The sequence below is a fragment of the Cucumis melo genome, chromosome 12, assembly GCF_025177605.1.
Source record: "Cucumis melo cultivar AY chromosome 12, USDA_Cmelo_AY_1.0, whole genome shotgun sequence".
NCBI classification, from domain to species: domain Eukaryota; kingdom Viridiplantae; phylum Streptophyta; class Magnoliopsida; order Cucurbitales; family Cucurbitaceae; genus Cucumis; species Cucumis melo.
Window position 1 is genome coordinate 22,626,179 of NC_066868.1, and position 27,701 is coordinate 22,653,879.

Genomic DNA, 27,701 nt, shown 5'->3' on the forward strand with positions numbered 1-27,701 from the left:
ATATCTAAACGATCGCGTATATATTGAACCATATCTAAACAATCGCAAATATATTGAACCATATCTAAACGATCACGTATATATTAAATCATATCTAAACGATCGCAAATATATTACGCGCGCGTTATTGGCGGCATAGTTGACGAGGCATTTTTGGTATTTAACACGGTAGGCCTCTGGACTTTTTCCGTTTTTGGAATTGTTGTATAGACTGTAAATATTTTGCCACTTTTTTATATTTTTGAAAAGACACCTAAATTTTATGATATTTTTATTCTACTTCTTTCTTATTCTTTAAGAAAATAATTATAGTAATAGTGGTTAAATCTTTTTAAAAGTAAAACATTTTGTAATGATATAAAATCTTATAATAATTATTTTTTCTTAATCTTTTAGGAAGAAAGAAAATAAAAACCATTAATAAGTATATCTATCGTTCTTTTATAAAAAAATAATTTATTTTAGACAAAATCTTTTAATATCACATTTGATTTATTTTTATCATTTTTGAAAAAACAAATCAATTTATTGTAGACAAAATCTTTTAATATCACGTTTGATTTATTTTAATCATTTTAGAAAAAAAATACAAATCAATTTATTTTGGACAAAATCTTTTAATATCACAATTTATTTATTTTTACTATTTTAAAAAAAGATTAATAAAATCATCATAATATCTAATTTGATTTTTACTTATTGAATTTTCCTAATTTGTGGGTCAATAGATAGAAACCTTTGGTTATTTAAAAAGAAAAATTTGACTTAGACATAATCTCTACGAGAGGAGAGAAAAAATTTGTTTAGAGAGAATCTCTATGAAAAAAATTCTTTGAAGAAGAACCTTAGCAAAAAAAACTGATTTCTCTGCAAAAGAAGATGAGTTCTTACTAATTCGCTTTTATTACTTTTATTTTTTTATTATTTTTTTATTTTGTCATTTTTTTCTGTAACCTAAACAATCTCATCCTATACAAAGGAAAAAATTAGTTGGTAGTTGCATTAGATAGAGATTTACTCTCGAGTATTCATACCTCATACAACAAGAATTTTCTTTTGGATTTGAATGTTTATTCTTTGTTCTTCTCATTTTTTAAAGGTAGAGAGAGAGAAAAAAATTGAATTAGGAAAATTTTATTATTTCTTTGCCACTCTTTTTTTGTATCATTATTCTTTTGTAAGAAAACCTTTTAACATTTTCCTTCTCTTTAAAAAATAAATAGAAAGAAAGAGAAAGTAAAATGTTTGTTTCATTTATGGATAATCATTATCCTGTTTTTTAAATCTCTAACTCTTAATCCTTATTTGGGATGGAGAAAATTTTATTGTTGTAATAATAATAATGATAGAGAAAATTTTATTGTTGTAATAATAAGAATGATAGAGAAAATTTTATTGTTATAATGAAAAAGAAAAAAAAAGTAATAATAATAATAATAACAAAATTTTCTCTATCCCTCGTTCTTTCTCTCTATCTTTTAGAAAAGAGTAAATAAGGTTAAGAGTTGGGATTTAAAAACAAACATTTTCCTTATGTCTCTTTCTTTCTCTTTATTTTTTGAAAGAAGAAAAATGTTAAAAGATTTTTTTTAGAAAAGAATAATGATACAGAAAAAGAGTGACAAAGAAATAACAAAATTTCCTTATTCATTTTTTTTTCTCTCTCTACCTTATAAAAAAAAAAGAGAAAAACAAAAATAAGCATTCAAATGGAATTATTTATGGTATGAAGTGCGGATTAGTAGATTCTCTCTAAGCCAATTTTTTTTTCCAAATAATCAAAGGTCCATATTTATTGACCTGTATGTACCACAAATTAGAAAAATTTAATAAGTATAAAATCAAATTAGATATTATGTGATTTTATTAATTTTTTTTCTAAAATAGTAAAAATAAATGAAAAATGTGATATTAAAATATTTTGTTTAAAATAAATTGATTTTTTTTTCTAAAATGATAAAAATAAATCAAATCTGATTAAAAGATTTAATCTAAAATAAATTGATTTGTTTTTTCTAAAATGATAAAAATATATCAAATGTGATATTAAAAGATTTTGTCTAAAATAAATTGATTTGTTTTTTTAAATGATAGATATACTCATTAATGATTTTTATTTTTTCTTTTTATAAAAGATTAAAAAACAATTTATATCATTACAAAACTTTTACCTTCTAGAAAATAAAAATCTTAACCATTACTATTGGTATTATTTTTTAAAAAAATAGAAAGAAAAAAAGATAAAAATAGGTGGCTACAATAATATATTTTTTAATAGGAGAATTGTCAAAAATAAAAAAAATTGACAAAATATTTACGTTCCATAATTCTCTTTTTGAAGTTTTTTCTTTTGTAAATAGTTTTTTTTAAATAATAATTTCAATAGTCCTATAAGAGTGAAAACTTGTTGGGAAGGTGTATAAAAAGAACTATGCATTTTAAATTTCTATTGAATTATTTTTAAAATATAATTTTCAAATATATATATCAAAAAATTGAAACTACCTATTCATAAAATACAGAAAAATCTATTAAATTCGATTTTTGTCTATTTGCAAATAGTTTCAATTTTGTTTTCTGTACATGAGAATTCCGATTATCTTATATCTAAATGTAAAATGTATATATATATAGTTAATTGCATTTATTTATGTTATTAGTGTATGAATGCATAATTATTGATGGTATAAAGTTGAAGTTATTGATTGAGTCGTGATAATACAATATGGAAACTCAAAATCAATTTTCTAGATGAGGGAATTAATAAACATAAAACAAAAGCTCAGTTCTCTATAAAAATAGGCCCTAAAAAACAATATATGTACAAAATCGAAAGACACCAATTCTAAGTAAGAGATCAAATCGATATTTTTAATCTATATATATCATTTATTTTTCAATAATTAAAAGGAGGGTATAATAACAATAATAAGCTTAAAACCATACGATGAAAAAAAGTTTTATTTAAAATCAAACAATGAATACACGTAAAGTTGTAATCAAATTCCTCTGAACTTAATTGAGTTTGAGGTTTAAGTTGAAGAATGCCAATCATTAAATTTGTGGTTGAGACTTTGAGAAAGGATAGACATTGACTATTTGCTTTTTTTTTTTATTTTAATTTATGATGTTGACTAGAAGTCAAATATGAAACTAAAATTTGATTCTCTTTTGCTCAAGAAGAAAAGAATAGAAAATATTCTCGTTTTTAATTAATAGTTATAAATAGTGTTGCATGAATTCTTATTTTTCCTTTTTAACATTGAATTACTTTTCACAATTATTTATTTTTTAAAAAATTAAGTTTAAAAACACTACTTCTACCTATCTTAGGTATGTTATAGAAAATATGACTCGCTTGATTTCTTTTTTATTTTCTTTAAAATTAGTATATTCAAGTAAAAAACAAGTAGTACTTGAAAATCGTGAGATTGTTTTTAAAATTTAATTAAGAATTTAAATATTTAGTTAGAAATGATAAAAAATGTGTAAGAAAATAAGGAAATAGAGTTATAGAAATTCAAACTGCTTAGTTAGGAAAGCAAAAATGATAAGTATGAGAAACTAGTGATAACCTAGTTCTTAAAACCCAACTATTACAAATAAAGCTTTAATTTTACTCCATTAAATAACTTGGGTGCATTAAATGTTATGTATATTAGTAAATCAGTTTTATATTAATTAGCTAGAAAGCTAAATTAATCCTAATTTCAACATCTGTTTATTTTAGCTTCCAATAAGAAATTTGGAAGAAAAAAAAAATAACAATCAAATGGAATGTCAATGCATTAAATGTGGAAAGCAAATATATGAACCTAAGGACCACAAAGAGACTAAGGACCACAAAGAGGCATATATCTTAAAATGATAAAGAGAATAATTTTTCCTACATAACTAAATAATGATAAGAGTTTTTCTAAAAAAATAGATAAATTATTTACATTCTATAAAATAAGATCTGTAACAAATAAAATTTATTATACTTTATTTTTCATAAAATATAAATATTTTGTTAATTGTTTTATTTTTGACACTATTTCTTATGAAATATTATTATTATTATTATTTTTACTTTCATTTAATTTGTATGGAAATGCCTAACAAATATATAAAACCCAAAGGCAAATGCCCTATAGGTTGTAGACACAACAAGGACTTCATTATAGGGTAGAATATATATATATATATATATATATATATATATATATATATATATATGGGGGCATTTGGTCATATAAGCTAAATTAAAAAGGCCATTTTTTGAATAGTGGCATAAACTTAAAGCTAAGGTATATTGAGCTATCAAAAGCTATGGCACTTTCTTCTTAATTAAAGGCTATTGTCCCCTTCTCTTCCGATTGGTATTTCTTAGGCACTTTGACTAATTTGTTGTCTCATATTTGCCCTTCAAGATGACTAAAGATAAGATTTTGTTGTGACTCATATCTAGGTTGCATTTACTTGTGTTTCAATGAAGTGCATGTGCTTTTAGTTTAGTAGATATAGCTTCTAGCTTTCCATTTAGGGAGATTATGTTCGTCCTTACAACCCCATAGAACTTTGAGAACTTGTTCTCTTACCATTCCACTATAATTTCTAAACCTTAACAAATCATTAGTATTAAATTTAAACGTAAATATTATTAGTGTTAAATATAGAAATCTCAACAAAGAAGATCAGATCACTTGATGTACTTGTGCTTGATAGTGAATTTGTAATTTGAAAAACAATATGACCTAGAAAAAAGTTTGGATAATAGGTGTGGTATACTTGCCACGTTATATCTAAGTCAATAAGAGATCTTAAGATGGTATGAGAGTTTGAGAATGAGAATTTATTTACTCTTCCCAAAGTCATTACAACGTCTACATGGACAAGTTGATCTAAAGTCGTCTATGATCATTTTTCTTTCGAGATTTCAAGTTTACTACTAGTTTGTTGTTTATCTTTTTCAAAAAAAAAAAAAAAAACAAAATTATCTATTAGCGGTTTTACTATAAACTTCATAAACAAATTTACATTATATTTTTATGACATGAAAATTATTTTTATTATTTGACCAATTTCTATTTTAAAAAATCGATGAACTAAAATTCAAATTTATGAAAACTATATAAAATAAAATTGGATATTTGAAAGTAGATAGACCGAAAGTAAACATACTCCAAAGTACATAGTCTAAAAATAGTATTTTAACCCAAATAATTTATAACTTCCATTCAATTTGAACAAAATAGTCTTTTTATAAAAATAAGAGAAAAATCTAGATGAACAATGAGAAGACAACATCTTAAAAACCAAAGTTAAAATATCGGACTATCGTCAAACTTAGGAGTTTGTTCAATTTTAAGTTAATTTTTATTAAAATTGGTAAAATTATAATACTAACTTTTATATGCAATAAATTAATTACAATATATGAATATGTTTGTAAATGTTGCAATAAAAATAAGATAACAAAATATTTTTAGAACAATAAACAAACTTGAAAAGAGTGGTATAAACAAAACTTAAGACAGACAAACTATGATGGTCCTCATCATGATTAGTCATCATTCCAACAACACAAAAGTGTGTACGAAGTTCGTACACTAAGATTTAGGGGTGCAAATTTAAGATCAAATGAAATGATAATGTTCTTTTTATTATCTAAATTACGTCTAACTTTAACACTAATAATACACAAATTATATCAATTGAAATATTATTATTGTTAAAATTGCATTGGGTATAATCAAGATCATGTCTTTAAATCAATCGAAATCAATTTAATATATATCAAATGCAATTGAATGATTTTGATAGACAAGTACTACTTTACTTTTACAAAAATTAATTCTAACAATTTCAAAGTTATTCATATACATGTCTCTAAGAACATGTTTGGAAATAATTTATACATTTTAGAAAGATTAGACATCCACTAATTAAATTAATTAAAATGCACGTGTTTAATATTATCATGCCCTCTAATAACTTTCCAACACATAATATCTAACACTCAAAGTAAGTGGTATACATGAGTGATTGATGAATTGTTATAGTCCTACTCTCTTATCATTATTTGGAGGTATATAGCCCTTCACTCAACCCACAAAATGCCCTACAAGTTTTGATAGATATGAAAGCAATAATCAATTGAAATTTTAAGGAAAACATATACTTTACATTATAATGAATTGTGACACAATTCCCATTATATGATGAGGGGAAGAGTTAGGTGTAGAGGGATGCATGGAATGGGACTTCGGTGGTGTTTAATTTAGGGTTTATAACTAAGATGGTCGACATAAAAAAAATAATATTCAAAAGAAACATAAGTTTGTTTTTGTAACACATCATTCATCCTAGTCCTTGGACTTCTAAAAAAGTCTTCGATTTTGATGTGTCACAAAAGGTATATATTTTACATAACTATCATTAGCATAGCATGCCTTTTGTTTTAAAGGATATGTTAGATGTCGAATTTTGGACAAAAGAGAATGTATTTAGCCAACAGTTAGAATTTGTTTGAAGAGAAAAAGAAGAGAGTATGAAAGCTAGAGAGAGAGTTTGAAGTAAAGTCATTACGATTTATTTAGAGATCAGAAAGTGATCTTCCCTAGGCCTATTTTGATCTTTAGTTGCTATTTTCAACTCTTGTCACACTTCTTTTTAATTTACTTTGTCTTTTCTAAGTGGAAATTAAATTATATATCCACCGGTCAAAAATCACTCCTAACATGATATAATATATATAGATGGTTAAATATTTAGTCTCCAAAATCTTAAATGAATGTCAAATCGTTAGACAACCCTACATGTTCAAATAATTAAAAAAAAAAAAAAAAAAAAAAAAAAAAAAAAAGGTCTCTATCCTCAATTTTCATTTTCTTTTCTTTTTTGCTTAACTAATATCAACTAAAAATGAATTCATAAACTTTAAAATTAAATTTTTTGTCTAACAAGTCTTCAAAATTTCATTTTGGATATAGATCCTGACCCTGTTCAATATTTTTTTAATTGTATTAACCAATTTGGACATAAGAATCGAAAGTGTTGAAAGTTCTCTTAGGATAGAAATTTGATTCCGTACAGAATTAAAACATTTATATTAATTATCTTTTAATATGTTAGAGACTTAATAGATATAGAACTGAAAGTTTAAGCTATATAATTTCGTAACTTTAAATGTTCAAAAATTTGAAACACATAAAATGAAAAATTGAATACCTAATTATATATTCTTTAAAATTCAAAGACCTATCCCTCGGAAAAATACGACTTCAAGAACCAAACATACAATTTAATAACTTTTAAATCACATGATTAACTTTTTATTTTTCAAATAACATGTAGAAGAATCAAATCTCAAATTTTAAGATCTCCCGAGTTAATGTTGACAGTCATCCACAAAATATATGTTTTCAAAATGATTATATTCATGGTGATGGTTTAACGAGAGATTATATTAATTATAAGAAGGGTCGAAATCTCAAATTACTTTATAAGATTGAATTAGATTATTAATTAATATTGTCTTATTAAACATTAGTTTGGAAAGAAGTAAGATTTAAATTCATGTGTATATATATTTAAGAAAATGAATTTTGAGAACTTGCACTCTATACATTATTTTAGTTCGAACCAAATTTTGTTAGTTTTTGCCTAAACCACTTTGAGAGGTTGAATATCAATCACACAAAAAGGTATAATTATTTTAGTGGCAGAAATGTTGGACAAAGTTTAGTAAAAAACTTGAGTCTAGCTAGTCATATGTATATGTATATTACACACATAACACATAAAGTTGAGAGTCCATCGATCCTACACTAACTTTACAAAGTGCTTAATAAATCTTTAAATTTGAATGATGTAACTTTAACGTTTATGAATTGATTTTTTTTTCCTTCTAATAAGTCCTTGACTCTCGTAGTCTTAACTGATAACACTAAACTGGAAAGACATAAATTTCAATTTTAAATTTGATATATCAAATGATATTTAAAAAATCTCAATAAACAAATATATATTTAAGATAAAATTGATTAGTAAGACACTTTTGAAATTTATAGACTTTATGGATACAAGGTTGAAAGTGGAAAGAAATTGAAGATCTCTTACTAACCTAAAAAGAATTCAATCAAGTTGACCTTAATATTTAACAAAGTGACACCTCATAAAGTTCATATACATCCTTTAGAAAGTTCATGATTAAAAATGGCTATTTAATTAACTATAAATTTAAAACTTATTAGGTATCATAAGAATATCCATGTTTTAAATTTAGAACTACAAAATATTAGCTTTAATTAGATCTAAGGAAAATGCGATTAATGCAAAAAAAAAAAAAAAGAAAGAAAAAAAAAAGAAGAAGAAGAAGAAAAATTAATGACTTTAATTTCAAAGATGAAATAATGTTGAAAAAGATTGACACATTTTCATTGAGGATGGCAAAGTTCTAAACTTGAAAGCAAATAAATTGTATTCAGCTTTGACTTTGGTTTGTGTAGCCAAAGTCTTTGCATATAATGATGAGAAGTACTATAGATAAACCCTTAAAACAACATTTTTCATATCACAATTCTAAGCATATAAATTTAATCACTAAACCCATTTGAAATTCCGGATATATTTTTCCCTCTCGTTAATTTAAATTTTTAAAATTTTTCTACTCTCAAATGGGATCAAAAAGCATCAAATTATATCACATAAATAAATTAATAAATTTTAGTAGTGTATATAAATTTAAACGATAAACTTTTATAAGTATATAAACTTAAAATTACCGTACGTTGTATTCTATTTAAATAAGCATCATATGATATTTGTAATTTTATCAAATAAGCGTATTCTCTTCTAACTTTAGGGATTGTATGATCAATTTAAAGTTCAAATTTTGAAATTTGTCAATTAAAACTCCAAACTAATAATTGTATCAATTTAAAATCAAATTTTTTTATAAATGTATCCATTTAAATTTTGAACTTTCATAATTGCATTAATTTAAAACCTTCGATTAATACGCTCATGAAAGTTCAAATTAGTCATGAAAGTTTAAGATTAAAATTTATATAATTATTAGTTTGAGGTTTAAATTTATACAATTTTAAAAGTTCAAGATTTTCAAATTGATACAATTATAAGTTTATAGTTTAGGTTGATACAACCTTCAAAATTCAAGGATATAAACGGATATTTACTCTAATTTTAAATATATATAAAAAAAAAGTTCTATTTTTTAAAAAAATAATAATAAAGGAGTATTGGGTCAAAAAGAAAATAATGGATTAGTGCTTCACAATTTGAATGGGACATCATCATATAACTTCCAACTTTTTGTTTTTCCATTTTTAAGGAAATATCGCCAACCACTTGAAAACATAGAGATGGAGAGATTATTATAATTGCGTTATGATTCCTCCCCTTTTTGTGTTTAAATCATCAACTAAATATACATTGTGATTTGTTTTGTTGTTAAACTTTATTATATTCCTCATCTTTATTTAAAAATTCAATAATTTCGAGGTCAAACATCTAATGATCTCTCTATACCTCACATATGCTTATCTACTTTTTTCCTTCCTAAACATATTTTTAACTTTCTTTTAAAATAATACTTTTGATTTTTTATTTAGATATTAGGTTTGTTTACAAATTCAGTCCTTGTCATTTCAAAAAAAAAAAAATCATAAATAGTCCCTATGATTTGATAAAACTCTTACACGTTACTGCAAAGACTATTTATGAGGATTTTGTCACATCATAGATATTAAAATCTAATTACAAGGGTAACTACAATGGATAATTAGGGCTCTTTTTGTAATACTTAAATGTATAACATCATTTTAAAAGAATTGAAAATATAGCAAATCTATCCATTATAGATTCTATCGTGATAGAATTATGTTAAAGATAGACTTGTATTATCGATATGGCTTATATTGATAGACTCTGAAAGTTTAATCTAAATTTTACTATATGTGCAAATTCTTTTGTATTATGTTATCCACATCTTTAAATATTTTGGATTGTGTGACTATTCCTAATTATAAAGATGTGGATAACATAGTACAAAAGAATTTACACGTACATTAAAATTTCTAACCATAAATTCCAACTTATGATTTTTGTCATCTAATCTAGACATAATTGTAAATTTGGACAAATTACAAAGCCAACTCTAAAGTATCAATTTTATGCTCAAACTTATACAAATGTTAAAATTGAACCTTTAAATTAACATGATTGTAGATATTGTAAAAATTATATAAATTTGAGAGTTCAAATTTTTTCGTTTGGGGATCTAATTTTTTTAGGGTCCAAGTTTAACATTTTTAGAATTATGAGAACTCAAGCTCTACCGGTAAAAGTTTGAGGATCTAATTATAATTACCATCAAACTTTAGAAATATAATATTTTTTGATGTCCAACTATTTTGAATTTCCATTAATAAAAATATATATCTGAGTGCATTATGAGTTATAGATCTGTCATAATTGAAATAGTCACACTACCCCCTACAAATCTCTTCCATCGCAGCAACACTTGAAGGATTTCTTTTTTCTTGTTTTTTCTCTTTGGGCAAATTGCAAAAATCATTCATGAAGTATGGAAGTAGTTCCAATTATATTGTTAAACCTTTAAAATTAAACTTTAAGCTTCCAACTTATTCAAATTTTAAAATTAGACCTTCAAACTTTTCCAGTTTATTATAAGCTTGAGAGTCCAATTTGTATCATTTGTGGGTCTAATTTTTATAATTATTGTAAATTTGAGAGTCCAATTTTAACACTTTTAAAACTTTAAGGACTCAACTGTTATTGAAAGTTTAAGAGTGTAATTGCAACTGCTACCATATTTTAAGGGTGGTTTTTGCAATTTATCCTTCTTTTTCTAACTAAAGAGATATTTGACACACCAACTTCATAAGTTGATGTTAACCAACCTAATTTCAATAGTATTTACCATTGATATTTTGCACATTTAACAAACAAATCTCATCTTTCCTCTCTCTATTTTGCAAAAAAGAAAAGCTTCATCTTGCAGTAACACTACACCTCAAATACGAATTTCCTAACTCAAGGCAGTACCTCAAACACCCCCGATACCCCCTGTGAGATTTCCTTATGTATGTAGATATAATTTATGTCCCCAATTCACAAAAAGTTAAAAGTTTTGCTTTCACTATTGAGAAAAGAATAAAAGTAGAAAGAAAGAAAGAAATTGGAAAGAAAAACGAAAAGGGTTTTTATGCTGTTGCTCGTGGAGTTGGTAGGGCTTTGTGGGGAAACTCCTCGGCATAGTGGCACTATTATTCTGGTTCATATAATAATAATGATTATCAGATAGATATTCTGACCACAAAAGCATATACCAACGTACTTTACGCGTGCTCCTCCCCTCTTCTCTTCATATCTGTTTTCCTTTAGTGTGTGAGGTAAAAAGTACTTCACCAACTTGGTCTTTCCACCTGACCCTAGATTTTCTTTATACAAGAGATATAAATCTATAGTTTCTAATCATGTCTTAATTAGTTAAACTATGCTCAATACAATCTTTTTTAGGTTTAAATACTTTTATGTAATTATTCGATTTGGATATATGAGTATACATCTCAACTTGGCCGACATTATTAGAAAGTCCACTAGTATGGTAAAAAGTTTAACACCGTTATTCATATTCAAAGTGTCAATTATTTTCATCTACTTTTCACTCTTGATCTATATCCTAACCATGGGGAGCACTAATTTGATAAAGAAAAAAAAGGTTAAACACACCGTTAATTTTTAATCAAAATCCCAATTATTGTTCCACATCCTACACATGGGGCAAATCTATAATACTTGTTTGAGGACATCTCCAAGAACACACTAAGAGGAAATGGAGTGAGGTCTAGACGAATCACAGAGCTATGGTTAGGGATGGATAACTGAATATATAACTCCCACTAAATAAAGATGGTTTTTTTTTTTTTTTTGTCTTTTTTTGTGGATGGAGTAATTTCTACTATAAACTTTTGAGTAATTTCTCTTAAATTTTTGGATTGAGTTGATAACTTCTATCCATGTTTGAGTTGCAAAGTGGTAATCAAAGGTGGTTGTCGAACTCCAGAGTTGGTTGTCGGAGTATGACAACAATAGTTGTCATCAATGGTCGATGGGTGGAGCCACCAAAAACATTGGAGGAAGAGATAGATGGGATAAGTTAGTAAAAATAATCAACTCAACTACACCAACATTTAAAACCGGTAAATCCATCATTGAGTCCGTAACCTTTCCCAACCCAATCCAACTCATGTTAGGTGAGCTAAACAGCTCTTTAGTGTTATAAATCATTTAAATGAAATCTTTTAGTGATAATGAATTGCTTAAAACTTTTCAACCTAAGTTGTTAAAGTTAATTGACTTTTAAGTAAAAATAAAACAAAGAAAAAATCTTCAACGAGAACCAATCCCACAAATCCCTGCTTTATTTTCTGTAAAAATAAATAAATAAAAGAAACAATTGCAATAATGACAATCAAATTCAAAATATTAGCATATTTAGCAACATTTTTATAAAATTACAAATATAGAAAAGACTAATCAACAATAACTTCTATTGTTGATAGACTAGACGACCTGCGATGTAATATAAATCATGTGTGATTTCTATATTTTGTAATTTTTAAAAATGTAAATATATATTTTGTTATTATCCCTAAAATTTTCAACCATTATAATTATCCTAAATAAAACTTTCGTGGAGATGGAGAATGAAACAGATAGCAGAGATGAGGAAAGGGAAGTCATCTCCAACCCGAGTCCACCGACATCTCTAATTCTACCACTCTCCATCAACCAATATCCATCATCACTTTTCTACAATCAATCGATTAAAGGAATAACAAGTAGTAAAATTGAGGATAAATTTTCAAACGTGTTGTCTGAACCAAATAAGCAAAGAACACGAGCACAAAAATAGTAAAGCTAAGTATAATGGTTATTCAATTTGCGGTAAACCATTTTTGGACACATTGTCTCTTCCGGTGTTGTTTCAATAAGGATGGGACATTGGAAAAGGATCACATCTTCCATTTACTGAATGACATATAAATGAGAAAAATTCTAGTTTGTGGGAAGAAGCTTATCAAGAATGTGGTCTATGTTGAAAATCAAGCTAACAGAACTTACTAAAACCATACAAAAAACAATGGTTTGAGGCAATGAGTTCCGTTGGGGATTTGAGCACATGCACAAAAAAGAAACAGAATGATTTGGTCCTTTGCACAATGATTCAATATAACTGGACCTCCTTGCTTTGTAGCCAAATGGGTTCTATGTCAATTACCACACCATACTTTTATTCTGTCACAAGCTTAAAAATTAGAATTGCTATGAAGAAATAAAAATCAAGGGGATTCAAAAAGAGAATCATGAGGATTATAAAGCAAGGGAAGTATGCCATAAAAAATTATTATAAGGCCACTCCTCCATCCAATTCGTCCTATCCACCGAGGTCATCTCAAGTGTATTGATAATTGATCTTGTTAAACCATCGATTTCTTAAAAGCTTAAGTTGGATGGGTGAAAGTAAATTTAATTTTATATCATCTAGTACTCTTATTCACTTGTAGGCTTGAAATATGTAAAATATCCAACAAGTGTAATCAAATTAATTGGGGAGGAAAGAAACAGCTCAAACGGTGTTCGACAAAGAAAAGAGAAGATCGAGAGAACTACGGAATCTAGAAAGCTCTACTTCTCAGGACAAAAAGGCTCAACCATTGCTTAAAGAGGAGTATATCATTGCGATACCAGATTGTTTTGGGAATTTCAGTTTTTCCGATGGAACAATCTTCTCTCATGTGGGCTTCATGAAGTTTTGGTCACATTAGTTGTGATACACATTAATGTCTTCCTCAGAGTGAAAATGTTAGTGGTGGTAGTTGATGGCTAAATTAACATTTTGCAAAATAATAGATAGAAACCATGGATTTTAAATACAGTGAGCAAAGAAGCAAGTCTAGGAACTGCCACAAATAGGTGAGTCAATCCCACAAAACTATACCCACAACCTATAACAATAGAAAGCATTTTGATTTCAAATGACTGCTAAATGAGATAGAACCTCATTTCAAAGGAGCTTTATGAGCCATCAATCTTATTAGGATTGGCACCTCGTCCAGAACCATGCAAACCACCACTTATCCTAACATAATGAGTTGATCCAACTAAACATCCTCTGTTACTTTCTCTCACGCAAAGGAAAAAGAAATCATTGAAGTGCAAAATTTTGAATTCAAAACGGGCTCCTAATTCTTTGGTTACCAGATTTGTGACCTATCCAAGATGTTAAATTTCGTAAGAGAGGTATGTAAGCTATCCTGGCCCTATTCAGTCACGCTATTTTCTTCAAGGAAGCAAAACATCTGAACTGAAAGGGTTTTAATCAGACTAAAATGGGCATCTCACTACCTGAAGCAATAATTGGTAGACTAAAAGATGGGACAAGAGTGTATATGGAACCACCATTAAGCTGTGGAGGAAACAAACTAGATGGAGAAAAGAACAAAAGCACGTTATAGCAATCAATAACAAAAGTCCATTTAGACCAAAGTGTAGCAGACACCACCCATAGAAGAAGAATAATACGGATATACCCTTGAAATTCAGAAGAAAATTATCATCAATACTTTTCCTTTCAAGATGCCAAGTTTTTGTCAAATTACAAATGCAAAATTTTTTTTGGAGATGAAGTTCCCGTTAAGTACTTTGCAAGAAGTAGGAAAGTTATGTACGTATCTAAAATCAAAATCGGACTAAGTCTTGTCAAGCTTCAAAATCAAACTAAGTATTGTCAAGCTTTTGAGTGAGTTTATCTTTAACTGATACAAGAGAGATTGCAAAAAGATAACATAAGTTTAGAACGTACAGCTGAAAACAACAGTAAAACATGTTATGCTTTAACTTTTCCAGCCTGCAGAGATTGTATCCTCTGTTGTAACTTCAATATCTGCAAAACGGCATGAGCAAACCAACAATAAGCAAATGAATTGAAGCATTTGAGTACTATCCAAATTAGAAAAGGTTTATAAAAAACCAAAGAATGATTATGCTGAAATAAGGAATTCTTCTGTTTCTAAAAGGATTGTTACAAAGGACGCCTTTATCCCATTCAACTTCTACTTTCAATGTTAAGCATTACACTCACAAATTCATCACGAAACAGTCAATGCCAATTTATGGATTGGTTGACGTTCTGGCTTAGCCAGCCCCCATTTTGAGGTTCCCCGGTTCGTTTGAAAGGGGAACGAGCTATATTGTTGCGCTCCTTTCTTTTTTGGGGGAGTTTGAGTGCTCTTCTAAGAGAGGTGGGATTTTTGCTTACAGTGTCCTAGCCCTCCAGAGTTTTTTTCTTATAAATCCTTCTCTTTGACAAGTCAACCCATCTCCCAAGAGAGATTTGGTTTTTGTCTCGATGTGGAAAATGAAAAACTCCCAAGAATGATAAGTTTTTCATTTGTCATATTCTCCTTGGAAGATGTCTAATTTAATAGGGTCTTAGTGTTGCAGTCTTGCAAGAGGGCAGTAGCAGACCTTGATCATATGTTGTGTGGACTTGTTTCTTTGATTAGCATAGTTTTGATCTGGCTAGCCAACATGACTACAGGGAGATGATCAAGGAATTCTCTTTCCATCCTCAGTTCAGTGAGGAATTTTTTTGTGGCAAACAGGGATGTAAGCTAAGGTCCCCATGTACGTGGCACCAGTCAAAGGGACTAAACCCAGCGATAAGTATTTAGTCCTCAAGCCCTGTCAATAAAATTTTTGGATCCTCTACGGGTGAAAGGAGAGATCCTTGTCTTATACCCTGAAACTTTTCCAGAACTTTTCCAATGATAAGAATGGAGAGGAGTAATGCCCTTTAACCCATTATCTGCATCAGTTCCAATGCCTTTCAAGAATTTAATGTAATCTAACAAAGCTCAATCCACCTTATCAAAAGATTTTCAATGTCAACCTTTATAACAAAACCTTCATCTTTTTTTCTATTCCAAAGCTCAATCAATTTATTTGCAATAAGCCTCGCATCGATATTTTGTCTATCCTTGATGCAAGCAAACTGAAATCATTAATTGTAAGGAGAAACCTCTCCATCACCGATCAGCAACATGCTACTGCCAAGTTCGGAAGGCTGGCTTAGGAATTTGGGACCTAAAGCAAAGGGACCACTTTTGGTGAAAATTCAAGATTTTCATGGGTCATGGAATGGCATCTAGATTACCTAGTTTGTTTTACCGAAATGTGAAATTTCTAGGAATCTTGAGACGATATTGGGGCATTTATCTAACAACTTAGGATGCCCTCTTGCAACATGGATTTGGAAGATGCTCATGTAGAGGACAAACTCGAGTGACATCTATGCCTATTACAATCCTAATTTAATTTTGTTCCTTTTATTTAGTTTTATAGATTTTAGGGTTTTAAATATCAGTTAATATCTATTCCTTGTATTTCTACGGAGTCAATTAGTAGCCAACGATTCTCTATAATAGCGGTTGGTGTTTTTCTTAGTTTTAGGGATATTATGGTAGCAAGATGTCTTAGTTAAATGGTGGAAATCTAGAAGGAAAAGGAGGAATTATAAACATCGAGTTGTGTGGGTCAACTAGGAGATCGGGATTCCTTGGAAATTTAAAAGGGAGGTTTAGATTACCTCTACCGAGTCTATTATCACTTTCATTCATTCTATTTCCCCTTCTTCTATAATTTTTTATATAGAAATAACTTTCACTAAGAAAATATTGAAGGAATACAAGAGCATGCAAAAAAACCATGCCCACAGTTTCATTCTTATAGCTTAGCTACTTCTATATCTACTAGAAGAAGTTCATAGTAACTCCTTGTCAGACCCCAATAGTCAATACATATGTTATAAGGGTAGAAATGAGAATTCACCCCTTAGTGTAGGCAACATGTGAGAAAGTGAGCTGTGTGTTTTATAATTAGGGAAGTCAGTGCGTAGGAAATCTCCAGGATGAACATATGTATTACAATTCTGAGGTCTGGAGGATTAAGGTTCCTAAGAAAGTTAGGTTCTTTGTTTGGCAAGTCTTACTTGATTGGGTTAAGATTGTTGATAGGCTTCTTAAGAGGACTCTGCTTGTTGGACCTTTTTGTTGTTTGCTTCGTCGAAAGGCAGAGGAAGACCTTGATCATCTCTTTTGGGTTGCCAGTATGTGTGTACTGTGTGGAGCTCTTTTCTGCAGGAGTTTGGTTTCAACTTTGTTGGCCAAAAGAGTGTTCGTGCTACAATCGAGGATCCTCCTCCATTCGCCCTTCAAAGAAAAAGGATGTTTTTTGTGGCTTGTTGAGGTCTGCACTGTGATTTGGGATGTTTGGAGAGAGAGGAATGATCGGATGTTTCGTGGTAGACAGAGGAACCATAGTAAGGTTTGGGCTTTGATTAGATTTCATGTGTCTGCTAGGCCACCAATCCTATTTACATACCATAGGAAAAATAAGAAGAAACATGAAGCCAATGAAAGAGAGACAAGTGGCAAGAAGGATCATGGAGTGATGCTAGGCCACCAATCCTATTTACATACCATAGGAAAAATAAGAAGAAACATGAAGCCAATGAAAGAGAGACAAGTGGCAAGAAGGATCATGGCCATGAGACCAGCCCCGAGGTAACACGTGTTGAAGGGGAAGAAAGCAAGGAGGATGGGGACCAGAAAGTGGGACCCACAGTTAGTTAGTCGTGGGCAATAAAAAGGGAACAGGAGGGCAGAGAGGGGGAGGAATGTTTTGGTGCGGATAGGGCAGGAGCAGCCACCTCCAGAAAGGGGAGGAGTGACACCAGGTTACCGTTTTATTTTGTGTGCTTAAATAGCCTTAGGTTGTAGAGGAGGGGAAGGAAGGATTCAGGGAGTTCTTGTTTTCGTCTGTGTCCTTGTTGTTACATTTTATGTGTGTTTTTGTTTCACCAGCTAGTTTGTTCTGTCAAGTCTTGGAGAGGCTATTGTCCTTAATCTTTGAAGTGTTTTATTACTTGATTTTTGTGCTGTAATCTGGTTTTGGAAAGTAAAAGAAAAGGAACGAGGTAGTGTCTTAACAGTGTCCTGCTGAGCTTCAGTTTCAAAGACCTTTTGTAACTATTCCGTATGAAATATTTTAATTAGTTGGAACCCCTTTTTATATGCAGGGTGCTTTGTTAGGGCTGAGTTTTTTGTATTACCTTGTATGTTTTCATTATTTCTCAATAAAAATTGTTCTTTCTATCAAAAAAAAATTAGTGAGGAGCATATATCCTAGCTAGGGAGGGATTACCACTCTCTTGAATAGGTGGAGAGAGGTGGTAAGAATGTGAACCGTGTATTATGGTCTCTTGATGTAAGATCAAGGCATCTCTCTTCCTCCTTTTAATTTCATTCATCAAAGAAATTAATTCTTAAAAAATGGTTTTGGTTACAATATATAAAAAATATATTTCGTGTTCATACTTTTGAAATAAATTAGTTAACTAATTTATAGAGTTAAAAAATACAAAAGATTAAAAAAAAATGGCAAGGGGGGAGAAGCCATCATTTAAGGAGGAACCATAGACAGATCATAGGGAAAAAGGATAATGCATTAACTCTATTCTGTCAAAGTTGGCATTCTTTTTTCTCATTCTATTTTTTCACTTCCAGTCCTCAATGCTTTCGTTGGGAAATGGCATCTTGAACTTAGTTTCACGTCAAGGAAAACGGGGATGAGGCAGGATGCTCAAACAAATTTCCCTAGATCTAGTCATTTTCTAAATTTCCTATACTTCTAAATCAAGTTCAGATTAAAATTATTTATTTGTTTTCAAACTTTTTCCCCAGACACATTTTACATGTGCCTTGGGCATTCATCATATCTGAAGACAAGAAATCATTTCTGAATTCTCCAGTAAACAAGAATCGGACACAAAAAAAGCAGTTTTATTTTCTTATTTTGGGGTACTGCAAATATCAGCCACAGGTTTAAGATCTACAGAAGTAAGAAAAGTACTAACCGCATCTCTGTTGCTATTTTGCTTCTCTTCCAAATCTTGAAGGGCTGAATCAAGACGTTTCCTGAATTGTGCAAAAATCATTAAATTAAACCACATGAAATGGTGACTAGAACAAGTAAAACTATATTTTCATTATTATTAAGATATATGAAAGTAGTTTCATTATTATTATTATTATTAAGGTATATGGAAGTAGAATGGTATGTTTATAAAGAATAAAATGCAAGAATATAAACTTGGAAAACTGGCACCCTAGATAAAAGGTAAACTGTATCTGCCTACTATCACTTAACCTCCCTAATTAATGTGTTCTTTGTAAAAACAATGAGAAGCCTTTGATGCATCTTTTTTCTATTGTCTCTTTGCTGCTGATTGATTGTTGGGGGGGATTGTTTAGCTTGTTCAAAATGCAATGGTGTTGGCCTAAGAAAGGTTTAGATGCCCTTTTGCAGTTAGTTGAAGGTCCTCAGTTAAATGCTCATCCAAAAGTTCTTTGGTCCAATGTGATTTTTACCTTCCTTTGGAGGTTGTGGTTTGAAAGAAACTATAGGATCTTTCGTGATCAAGAAACTACTGGTGACTTTCTTTGGAGTTTGGGTGCTCTTTTTTCTTCTATGTGGTCCTCCACTCTAAGTTCTTTTGTAATTATACCCTAACCCAAATTTATGCTAGTTGGGCTTTCCTTTTGTAATTTGTTGTGTGGTGATACCTCGTCTCCCCCTCCTTTGGTATTGCCTTTTTGTGACAATGAAAGTTATTTTTCTCATTATTTAAAAATTAAAAAAAAAAAAAAAAAAAAAAAAAAAAAAAAAAAAAACATTGTAGCGTTACTACAAAGTAAAGATTGTTAGGAGGAAGAGTCCTCCAAGGTTTCACTTTCAATAATTCAGGTTTATGGAGGCAAGTCTTAATATAGCCGAAAACTCTTCCACCATTTTTCTATATGCCTCGTAGAACTACCAGAACCAAGTTTTGCTTCCCTATTATTGCCTTCTAGTTTCATGATTCATTCAAAACCTCCTCCTTTCTTAGTGATCTCTTGGACCCATACCAAGATAACATAATTCTGAAGCTCATCCTTAAGATCTTTTGAAATAGAGAGACAGAAATAAGGTTAAAGAGAACATTTAAAACTAGGTCACTTCATATCAAATGAAAAAGATGGTGTGAAGTATTGAACTACTCGTTTCTTCTGTCATTCGTTACCCAAGATGTTCTGAACAAGTCAATTACAAAAACCTTGTATGTAGTGCATTTTAAGTATGCAACTGCTAAGGGAGAAATTGGAAAAACAAAGAGGGGCAAATAAATGCACAAATGGGAAGATGAAGTGATGTATTTAGTTGCTTAATTAGTTGTTACTTGCCTACTACCTACTGGACTGGAATTAATCCTCCTTTGACTTGTTGAAAAGATGATAGGTCACCTTTGACTTGTAAAAACCCTAGTATAAATAATAGGCTGTTATTATTTTTTTAGAGGATATTAATAAATTTACCAGATTTCTTGTTTCTGTGTTAACTCTCCAAGAACACACCAAACTTTGGTATCAGAGCACCTCTGACGAAGGGAGATATGACAAGAAAGAGTATATCCGGCAAAGGGAAGGACATCACAGCCCACCCTAATGAAGAAGTGATTCCATCCCCGCGTACCTCGGCTGCCCGATTGATGGCAATCAAAGAGAATATGGTGGAACTCAACAACCGAATGAATGAACTTCAGACCTCCGTTGAACACATTGCCCGCCAACTAGAAAACCCATTGAACACCCTACCTTGCCGACAAGAAGACGTCAACAAAAATATAGAAAGAATGGGAGTTTGGCGCATTGCTGGCCAAAACCCAGGTCTACTGCACCCAAAATCCAACGAAGAGACCTCAAAATCCTCGGACGACACCCAAAACCTCCTTAGACACTACCAGTTGCCAGAACCCATAATGGGTATTCAAGATTCAGAAGACTGGATTGATGAAGAAGATGAGGTTCAGCCGCAAAAAAGGGATAAATGACCCGACGACAAAGAGAGTTCAGAAACCATCATCCAAGATTCAGAGGGGGCCAAAGCAGAGAAGGAAATTATTATAATGACCAAAACAGAGAAGAAGTTTACATTGAGGGTCGAATTGTACCCACACAACACAGAGGAGTCCAATTTCAAGAAAATTTTCACCAAGACTTCAAGATGAACATTGATTTACCAATTTTTCAAGGCAAATTGTAGATAGAGACCTTCCTGGATTAGGTAAAAAACGTGGAGAGTTTCTTTGAATATATGGAAACGACTTGGGACCAACGACAAGAAGGTGAAAATAGCCGCTTTGAAACTTAAATCAGGTGCATCGGCTTGGTGGGACCAAGTTCAAGTCAACCGACAATTAGTGGGAAAAGCACCGATAAGAAGCTAGCCAAGAATTTTGAAAATGATGAAGGAGCGTTTTCTACCCCGGATTTCGATCAAATACTCTATCAACAATATCAATGGTGCCGTCAAGGTAATCGGAAAGTGGCAGAATATGCCGAAGAATTTCATAGTTTAAACTCTAGGAGCTGAACGAACAAGAGTGAGAGTTACCAGATCGCCCGATTCGTTGACGGTCTCAAGGAAGACATACAAGACCTACTTGACCTGCAATCCATAGTCATGTTGCCGGCTATCATTTCAATGGCTTACAAGCCGAATTGAAACTGGAAAAGAAGCAAAGAAACAGCGGAACCAAGAAGAATCCATGGGATAAACCATTCACTCCATACCAACGAAAGAATGTCGAAAACAACAGGCAAGGCCAAGGTTCCAACTCAACAAAGATTAAAGACGAAACCTCCCAAAGCCAATCAAAGTCCAAGAATCCAAGAATCTCCAAACAAGAAAGGAGGGATTCAATAATTACCAAAGAACGAACCTTGGGTTTTGCTACCAGTGCAACCAAAAAGGACACTTGTCTAATCAATGCCCACAAAGAAAGACAATAGCATATGTTGAGGAAGAAGAAAGCCAAGGAGACGAGACAACGCCAAACTCCAAAGAAGATGTGAATGAATTAGCACCGAACGAGGGGGAGCAACTTTCTTGCATAATTCTACAAATTCTACTCACACCAAAGATTGAGACTCACCCACAAAGACACTCATTATTTTGAACACGTTACACAAGCAATGGCAAAGTTTGCAACATCATAATTGGTAGCGGGAGTAGTGAAAACATTATCTCCTCAAAGCTCGTGCAAGCACTTAATCTCAAGCTTGATCAACACTCGCACCCTTACAAAGTTAGTTGGATCAAGAAAAGCAGAAAAGTACAGATAACTTCAACTTGCACAATCCCTCTTTTTGTCAGTAATTTCTATAAAGATCAAATCATTTGTAATGTTCTTGATATGGATGTTTGTCATATTTTGCTAGGCCAACCTTGGCAATACGACTTACAAGCAATACACCGAGGTAGAGAAAACACTTATGAATTCACTTGGATGGGACAAAAAGTAAAGCTTCTACCTTCTACGAGCCCAACGGATAAAGTGAGTTCCAAGAACAAGAAAGAAATAAAGAAGCAATTATTTTGTATCCAAGAAAGTGGAAGGACCATTGACAATGAAGACAACGAAGTGTGGGCTTTAATAGTAAATGATCAAGTATCAACTCCATTCTTGCAAGAAGAAAACGAGGACATCAAAAGTTGCTAGAAGAATTTCACCAAGTGTTAGAAACTCCCACTAATTTGCCACCATTGAGAAATATCCAACATAATATTGATCTCATTCTAGGTTCAACGCTCAAATCTACCTCACTACAAAATGAGTTCAAAAGAATATGAAATCCTTCAAGAACAAGTGAATGAACTTCTAGAGAAAGGACATATTAGACCAAGCTTAAGTCCTGTGGCGTGCCCGTTCTTTTAACTGCCAAGGAAGATGGGTCGTAGAGAATGTGCATAGATAATCGTACCACCAACAAAATTACAGTCAAATATCGCTTCCCATTCCAAGGATGTCCAACCTATTTGATCAACTTGGAGGAGCAAAAATTTTCTCCAAAATCGACTTAAAAAGTAGGCACCACCAAATACGAATCCGACGGGAAGATGAATGGAAAATGGCATTCAAGACTAATGAGTGCCTCTTTCAATAGTGGTAATGCCATTCGGACTTTCCAACGCGCCTAGCATATCCATGAAGTTAATGACCTAGGTTCTACGTTCTTACCTTAATAAATTCTTAGTAGTCTATTTCGATTAAATTTTAGTTTATAGCACTACTACAAACATCTTTCTCACTTACATAAACTTTTTAAAACGCTTCAAGAAAACAAACTTAGTATTAATTTCAAGAAGTGTTCTTTCTTAGTTAAAGAAATATATTTTTTGGGTTTTATAATTAACGAATTTAGAATATCCATGTACCCCAACGAAATTAAGGCAATAAAAGATTGAGCCCAACCTAAAACAGTAAAATATTTACAAAGTTTTCTTGGGCTTGCTTCTTTCTACAGAAAATTCATAAGAAACTTTGGCACTATAGCATCCCCGCTAACGAAATGTCTAAAGAAAGGAAAATTTTCATGGTCTAACCCCCAAGCTCAAAGTTTTATGCTTTTAAAAGATAGGTTGTCTAACACACTCATTCTTGCTCTACCGGATTTCTCTCAACTGTTTGAAGTGGTGGTTGATGCTTGCGGATATGGGATAGGAGCGGTCTTGTCTCAACACATTCACCCAATTGAGTTTTCTAGTGAGAAATTAAGAGCAGCAAGACAAAAGTGGAACACCTACAAACAAGAACTCTATTTGTTTGGTAAGAGCTTTAAAGATGTGGGAACATTTTCTTTTAAGCCAAGAATTCATTTTATATTCCAACCACCTATCTCTCAAATATTTGCAAACCCGAAAAACTACTAGTAGAATGCATGCTAGATGGCTTTCTTTTATCCAATGTTTCCCTTTTGTAATCAAACATAAAGTCGGAAATACCAATGTGGTGGCAGATGCTCTTAGTAGGAACGCCAAGCTACTTACTATTTTTAAAACTCAAGTAGAGCTTTCGACTCCTTACCTACTCTTTATAAAGATGACCCCAATTTTGGTCAATTTTGGTATTTATGTGTTGATCATGTCAATTGTAATGATTTCCATTTGACTAACGAGTTTCTTTTCAAGAACAATCTTCTTTGTGTTCCTAGAACATCACTTCGTGAGGCTTTGATTAAAGAACTTCATAGCAATGGCCTTGCGGGACATTTTGGCATAGACAAGACTTACCAACTGCTTAGCGAAAGGTATTATTGCCCTCAACTACGTAGAGATGTCACATAGTTCGTCAAGCACTGTTTTACGTGCCAAACGTCCAAGGGAAAGCAGCAAAACATGGGCCTTTACACCCCATTACCTATTCCCGAAGGCATTTGGGAAGATTTGTCCATGGACTTTATCCTAGGCCTTCCAAAAACTCAAGGGGGGTATGATTCCGTACTTGTGGTAGGACCGATTTACCAAGATGTCTCACTTTTTACTTTGTAGGAAACTTTGGATGCCGTTTATGTAGCTAACCTATTCTTTAAAGAAATTGTACGTTTGCACCGAATACCTAAATCCATAGTATCCGACCAAGATGTAAAGTTTCTAAGCTACTTTTGGAAGACTCCTTGGAAAAAATTCAACATGACACTCAAATTTAGTACCATGAGTCATCCACAAACAAATAGACAAACAAAGTCACCAATAGAACTCTAGTTAACCTTATAACACGTATTGGTGGAGACAAACCTACGCAATGGAACTTTAGCTTAGCTCAAGCCAAGTTCACCTACAATCATATGAAGAATCAAACGGCAGGGAATTCACCATTTGAAGTTGTTTATACTAAACTACCTAAACTAACTATTGATATTACTAATATCCCTTTTAATGTTGATCTTAGTTCGGAAGTGGAGAACATGGCAGAAAGGACAGCAAAGCTTCATAAGGACGTGACAAACCAAATTGAGAAAATGAATGAAGAATACAAGAAACAAGCTGATAAACATAGAAGATTCAAAGAATTAAAAGAAGGAGATCTAGTCATGATATATCTTTGAAAAGCGAGAATTTCGATTGGAAAATACAGTAAATTACAGCCAAAGGAGATAGGACCTTATCGAATAATAAAGAAGTTTGGAGACAATGAATACAAGATTGATTTACCGGATCACATACATATCAATCCTATCTTCAACGTAGCCGAAATCTTTGAATTTTTTCCACCCGACCAGCTACAAATCTCTACCTAAAACTCGAGGACGAGTTTTCCCTAGGAGGAGGAAATTTGATGTATTTAGTTGCTTAATTAGTTGTTACTTGCCTAATACCTACTGGACTGGAATTAATCCTCACTTTGATTTGTTGAAAAGGTGATAGGTCACCTTTGACTTGTTGTAAAAACCCTAGGACAGATAATAGGCTGTTATTATTTTATTAGAGGATATTAATAAAAGTTACCAGATTTCTTGTTTCTGTGTTAACTCTCCAAGAACACTCCATGAAGGGTCCGTTTAGATTGCCTAAGAAAAAAATATTTTTGAAAAAACTCGTTTTTAGCTCTGTTAGGATCCCACCTAACAAGAGATACTCAAAAACATAGAAAATACACAACAACAAAGCACACAATCCAACTTTTCAAAGGCAACCTAAGAGAAATATTACAATTCATTAGAGACCAAACACTGAAAGGATCCATATTAAACCCTTTCAAGATTCTATGATTTCTCTCTGCCAAATACACCACAACAAAGCACACAGTCCAACTTTTCATAAGAAACTCCCAATCCCCCTGCACGACGAATGGAGGAGAAGTCCTTGATCATGTCAACGAAAGCTATATGATGTAAGATAGCGAACACTCCAAAGAATTCGTTTCAAATGGAAGGAGCTTAATAACAATTCCAAAATAAGTGATCTTAGTCTTTATCCACCTTCTGATACATAGTACAGCAAAAAGGTCCAACTAAGACTAGCAACTTTCTCAAGAGCCTACCCAAGGTATTGATTCTTCCATGAAAAAAAAAATCGCCAAACAAAGAACTTCACCTTGTTTGGAATTTTCACTTCAACGTCTTTTTTCTATCTTGCTCAATAATAAAATAAGCTTATAGGTCTTATGACTTTCACGTCTCTAAGGTTCTAAAGAATGTGTTTCTCTTGCTTGTTTCTTTTCATGATCCTAGCTAATATTTCGAGTAGTATGCTTGGCAAGGATATCCAAATAGATACTCTTAAAAAGGGGTTGACAATAGGCAAGTACAAAATCCATATCAATCAAATGCAACTTCTTGATGACGATATCCATCTTGTCTCCTCCATTTTTCTTCCATAAACATCCAACATAATTTCAACATGTACAAAGTCCATTACATGATCAGCAATCTATGGTTAAGCTAGAGCCATTCAAGAGGTAGAAACTACCTCATCCAACACAAAGTAACGACTTGATAACTGTGAGAGAGACAAAAGATATACATAAATCACCCAAGACTAACAAACTTTTTTACAGTTAATGATTAAAGGGGAAAAAAAACTAAACTTATTAGGTGAGTGAGTAGTCTGATGACGGTTCTCAAATGACATGTGTTATGGTATTATAATCACTACTATCGAGGAACTAATAAACTATATGGAAAACAAACGAAAAAACATACAATTCTGCAGAGATGTATTCAATTCTCTTGCGCACATTTGCATTTGCTTCTGCCAAATCTTGCTTCACGAGCACTGGACCAATCAGTTTATATACATTTGTGTCGTCTTGAAGTAAATCCAATTCCTGCATAGGTAAGCAACGAAGCAGATCAAGAAACAAGTTCACACGTAATAGCAATAAACGAGAAAAATGTCCACTGATAGGAATGCTTCGAATTCTTATTGTATGCCAGATTATATAAATGTAAAGAAACTTCCATAATCTAAACCACACATCGAATCAAGTGAATAAAAATCCCCTTGAAACGCACGAGTGTATAAATTGAAACGAAAAAATGAAATTCTACGTTTTACAACTTCTGCACGGACAGAAACACAGGAGTCAGAAAAAGTCTCTTATCCTACTTCCCCTCCTCGCTACTGAACTGTACACAAGCAAATACTTCAATCTAGGAGGGAAACAAGTGAGAAGGGTGAGAAAAACCTTAAGGACGAGCTCGTTCTCACCCAGCTGAACAGTGTACTTCTTCCTCACTTGGTGATTTTTCGCAATATCTGATAAATCCATCACCACATTAGGCTTTTCGTGAAAGTAAATTGATAGTACTGAATACAGATAAGACAGTCGACAGGGTATTTGATGTGTTTGAATCAAAGGTGATAATGGAATGAACGAGAATGGATTAGAAGCTTGCCTTTCTGTAGCTTGCTGAGATCGTTGGCTTTGGCCTCCAACTCGCGCTGTAGATCTCGAAGAGCGCTTGTAGAACTCATTCCGACTGAGAATCGTCGACTGGGAAAGGTTGATCGTAGTCGATTTTATTAAAGGGGGAAAAATATGGGAATCAGTAGTAGTAGGAATTAACGCCAAAGGGGGGCTAAGGTAACACGAACGAAGAAGGAATTAGTAATGAACATTATTTTTATCATGTCCACTAAATATTAGGTATACGTGTACTTGACGTTTATCTAACCTCAAGTAATAACCAATATAAAAAAGTTAAAATCTCCGATTTTTTAATAAA

The 27,701-nt window shown here is 31.5% G+C and overlaps 1 protein-coding gene across 1 annotated transcript; it reads right to left on the reverse strand.

Annotated features, from left to right (window-relative positions):
• Window positions 1–14,767: 14,767 nt before the first annotated feature.
• Window positions 14,768–27,611, reverse strand: LOC103487480 (prefoldin subunit 6). The gene is made up of 5 exons (XM_008445810.3): window positions 27,372–27,611; window positions 27,161–27,231; window positions 26,676–26,800; window positions 19,010–19,070; window positions 14,768–14,977 (listed from the first exon to the last, which is right to left on the reverse strand). Exons 1-5 carry the CDS (start codon window positions 27,448–27,450, stop codon window positions 14,921–14,923), a joined length of 393 nt encoding a protein of 130 aa, XP_008444032.2. The 5' UTR covers window positions 27,451–27,611; the 3' UTR covers window positions 14,768–14,920.
• Between the last annotated feature and the right edge of the window lie 90 nt (window positions 27,612–27,701).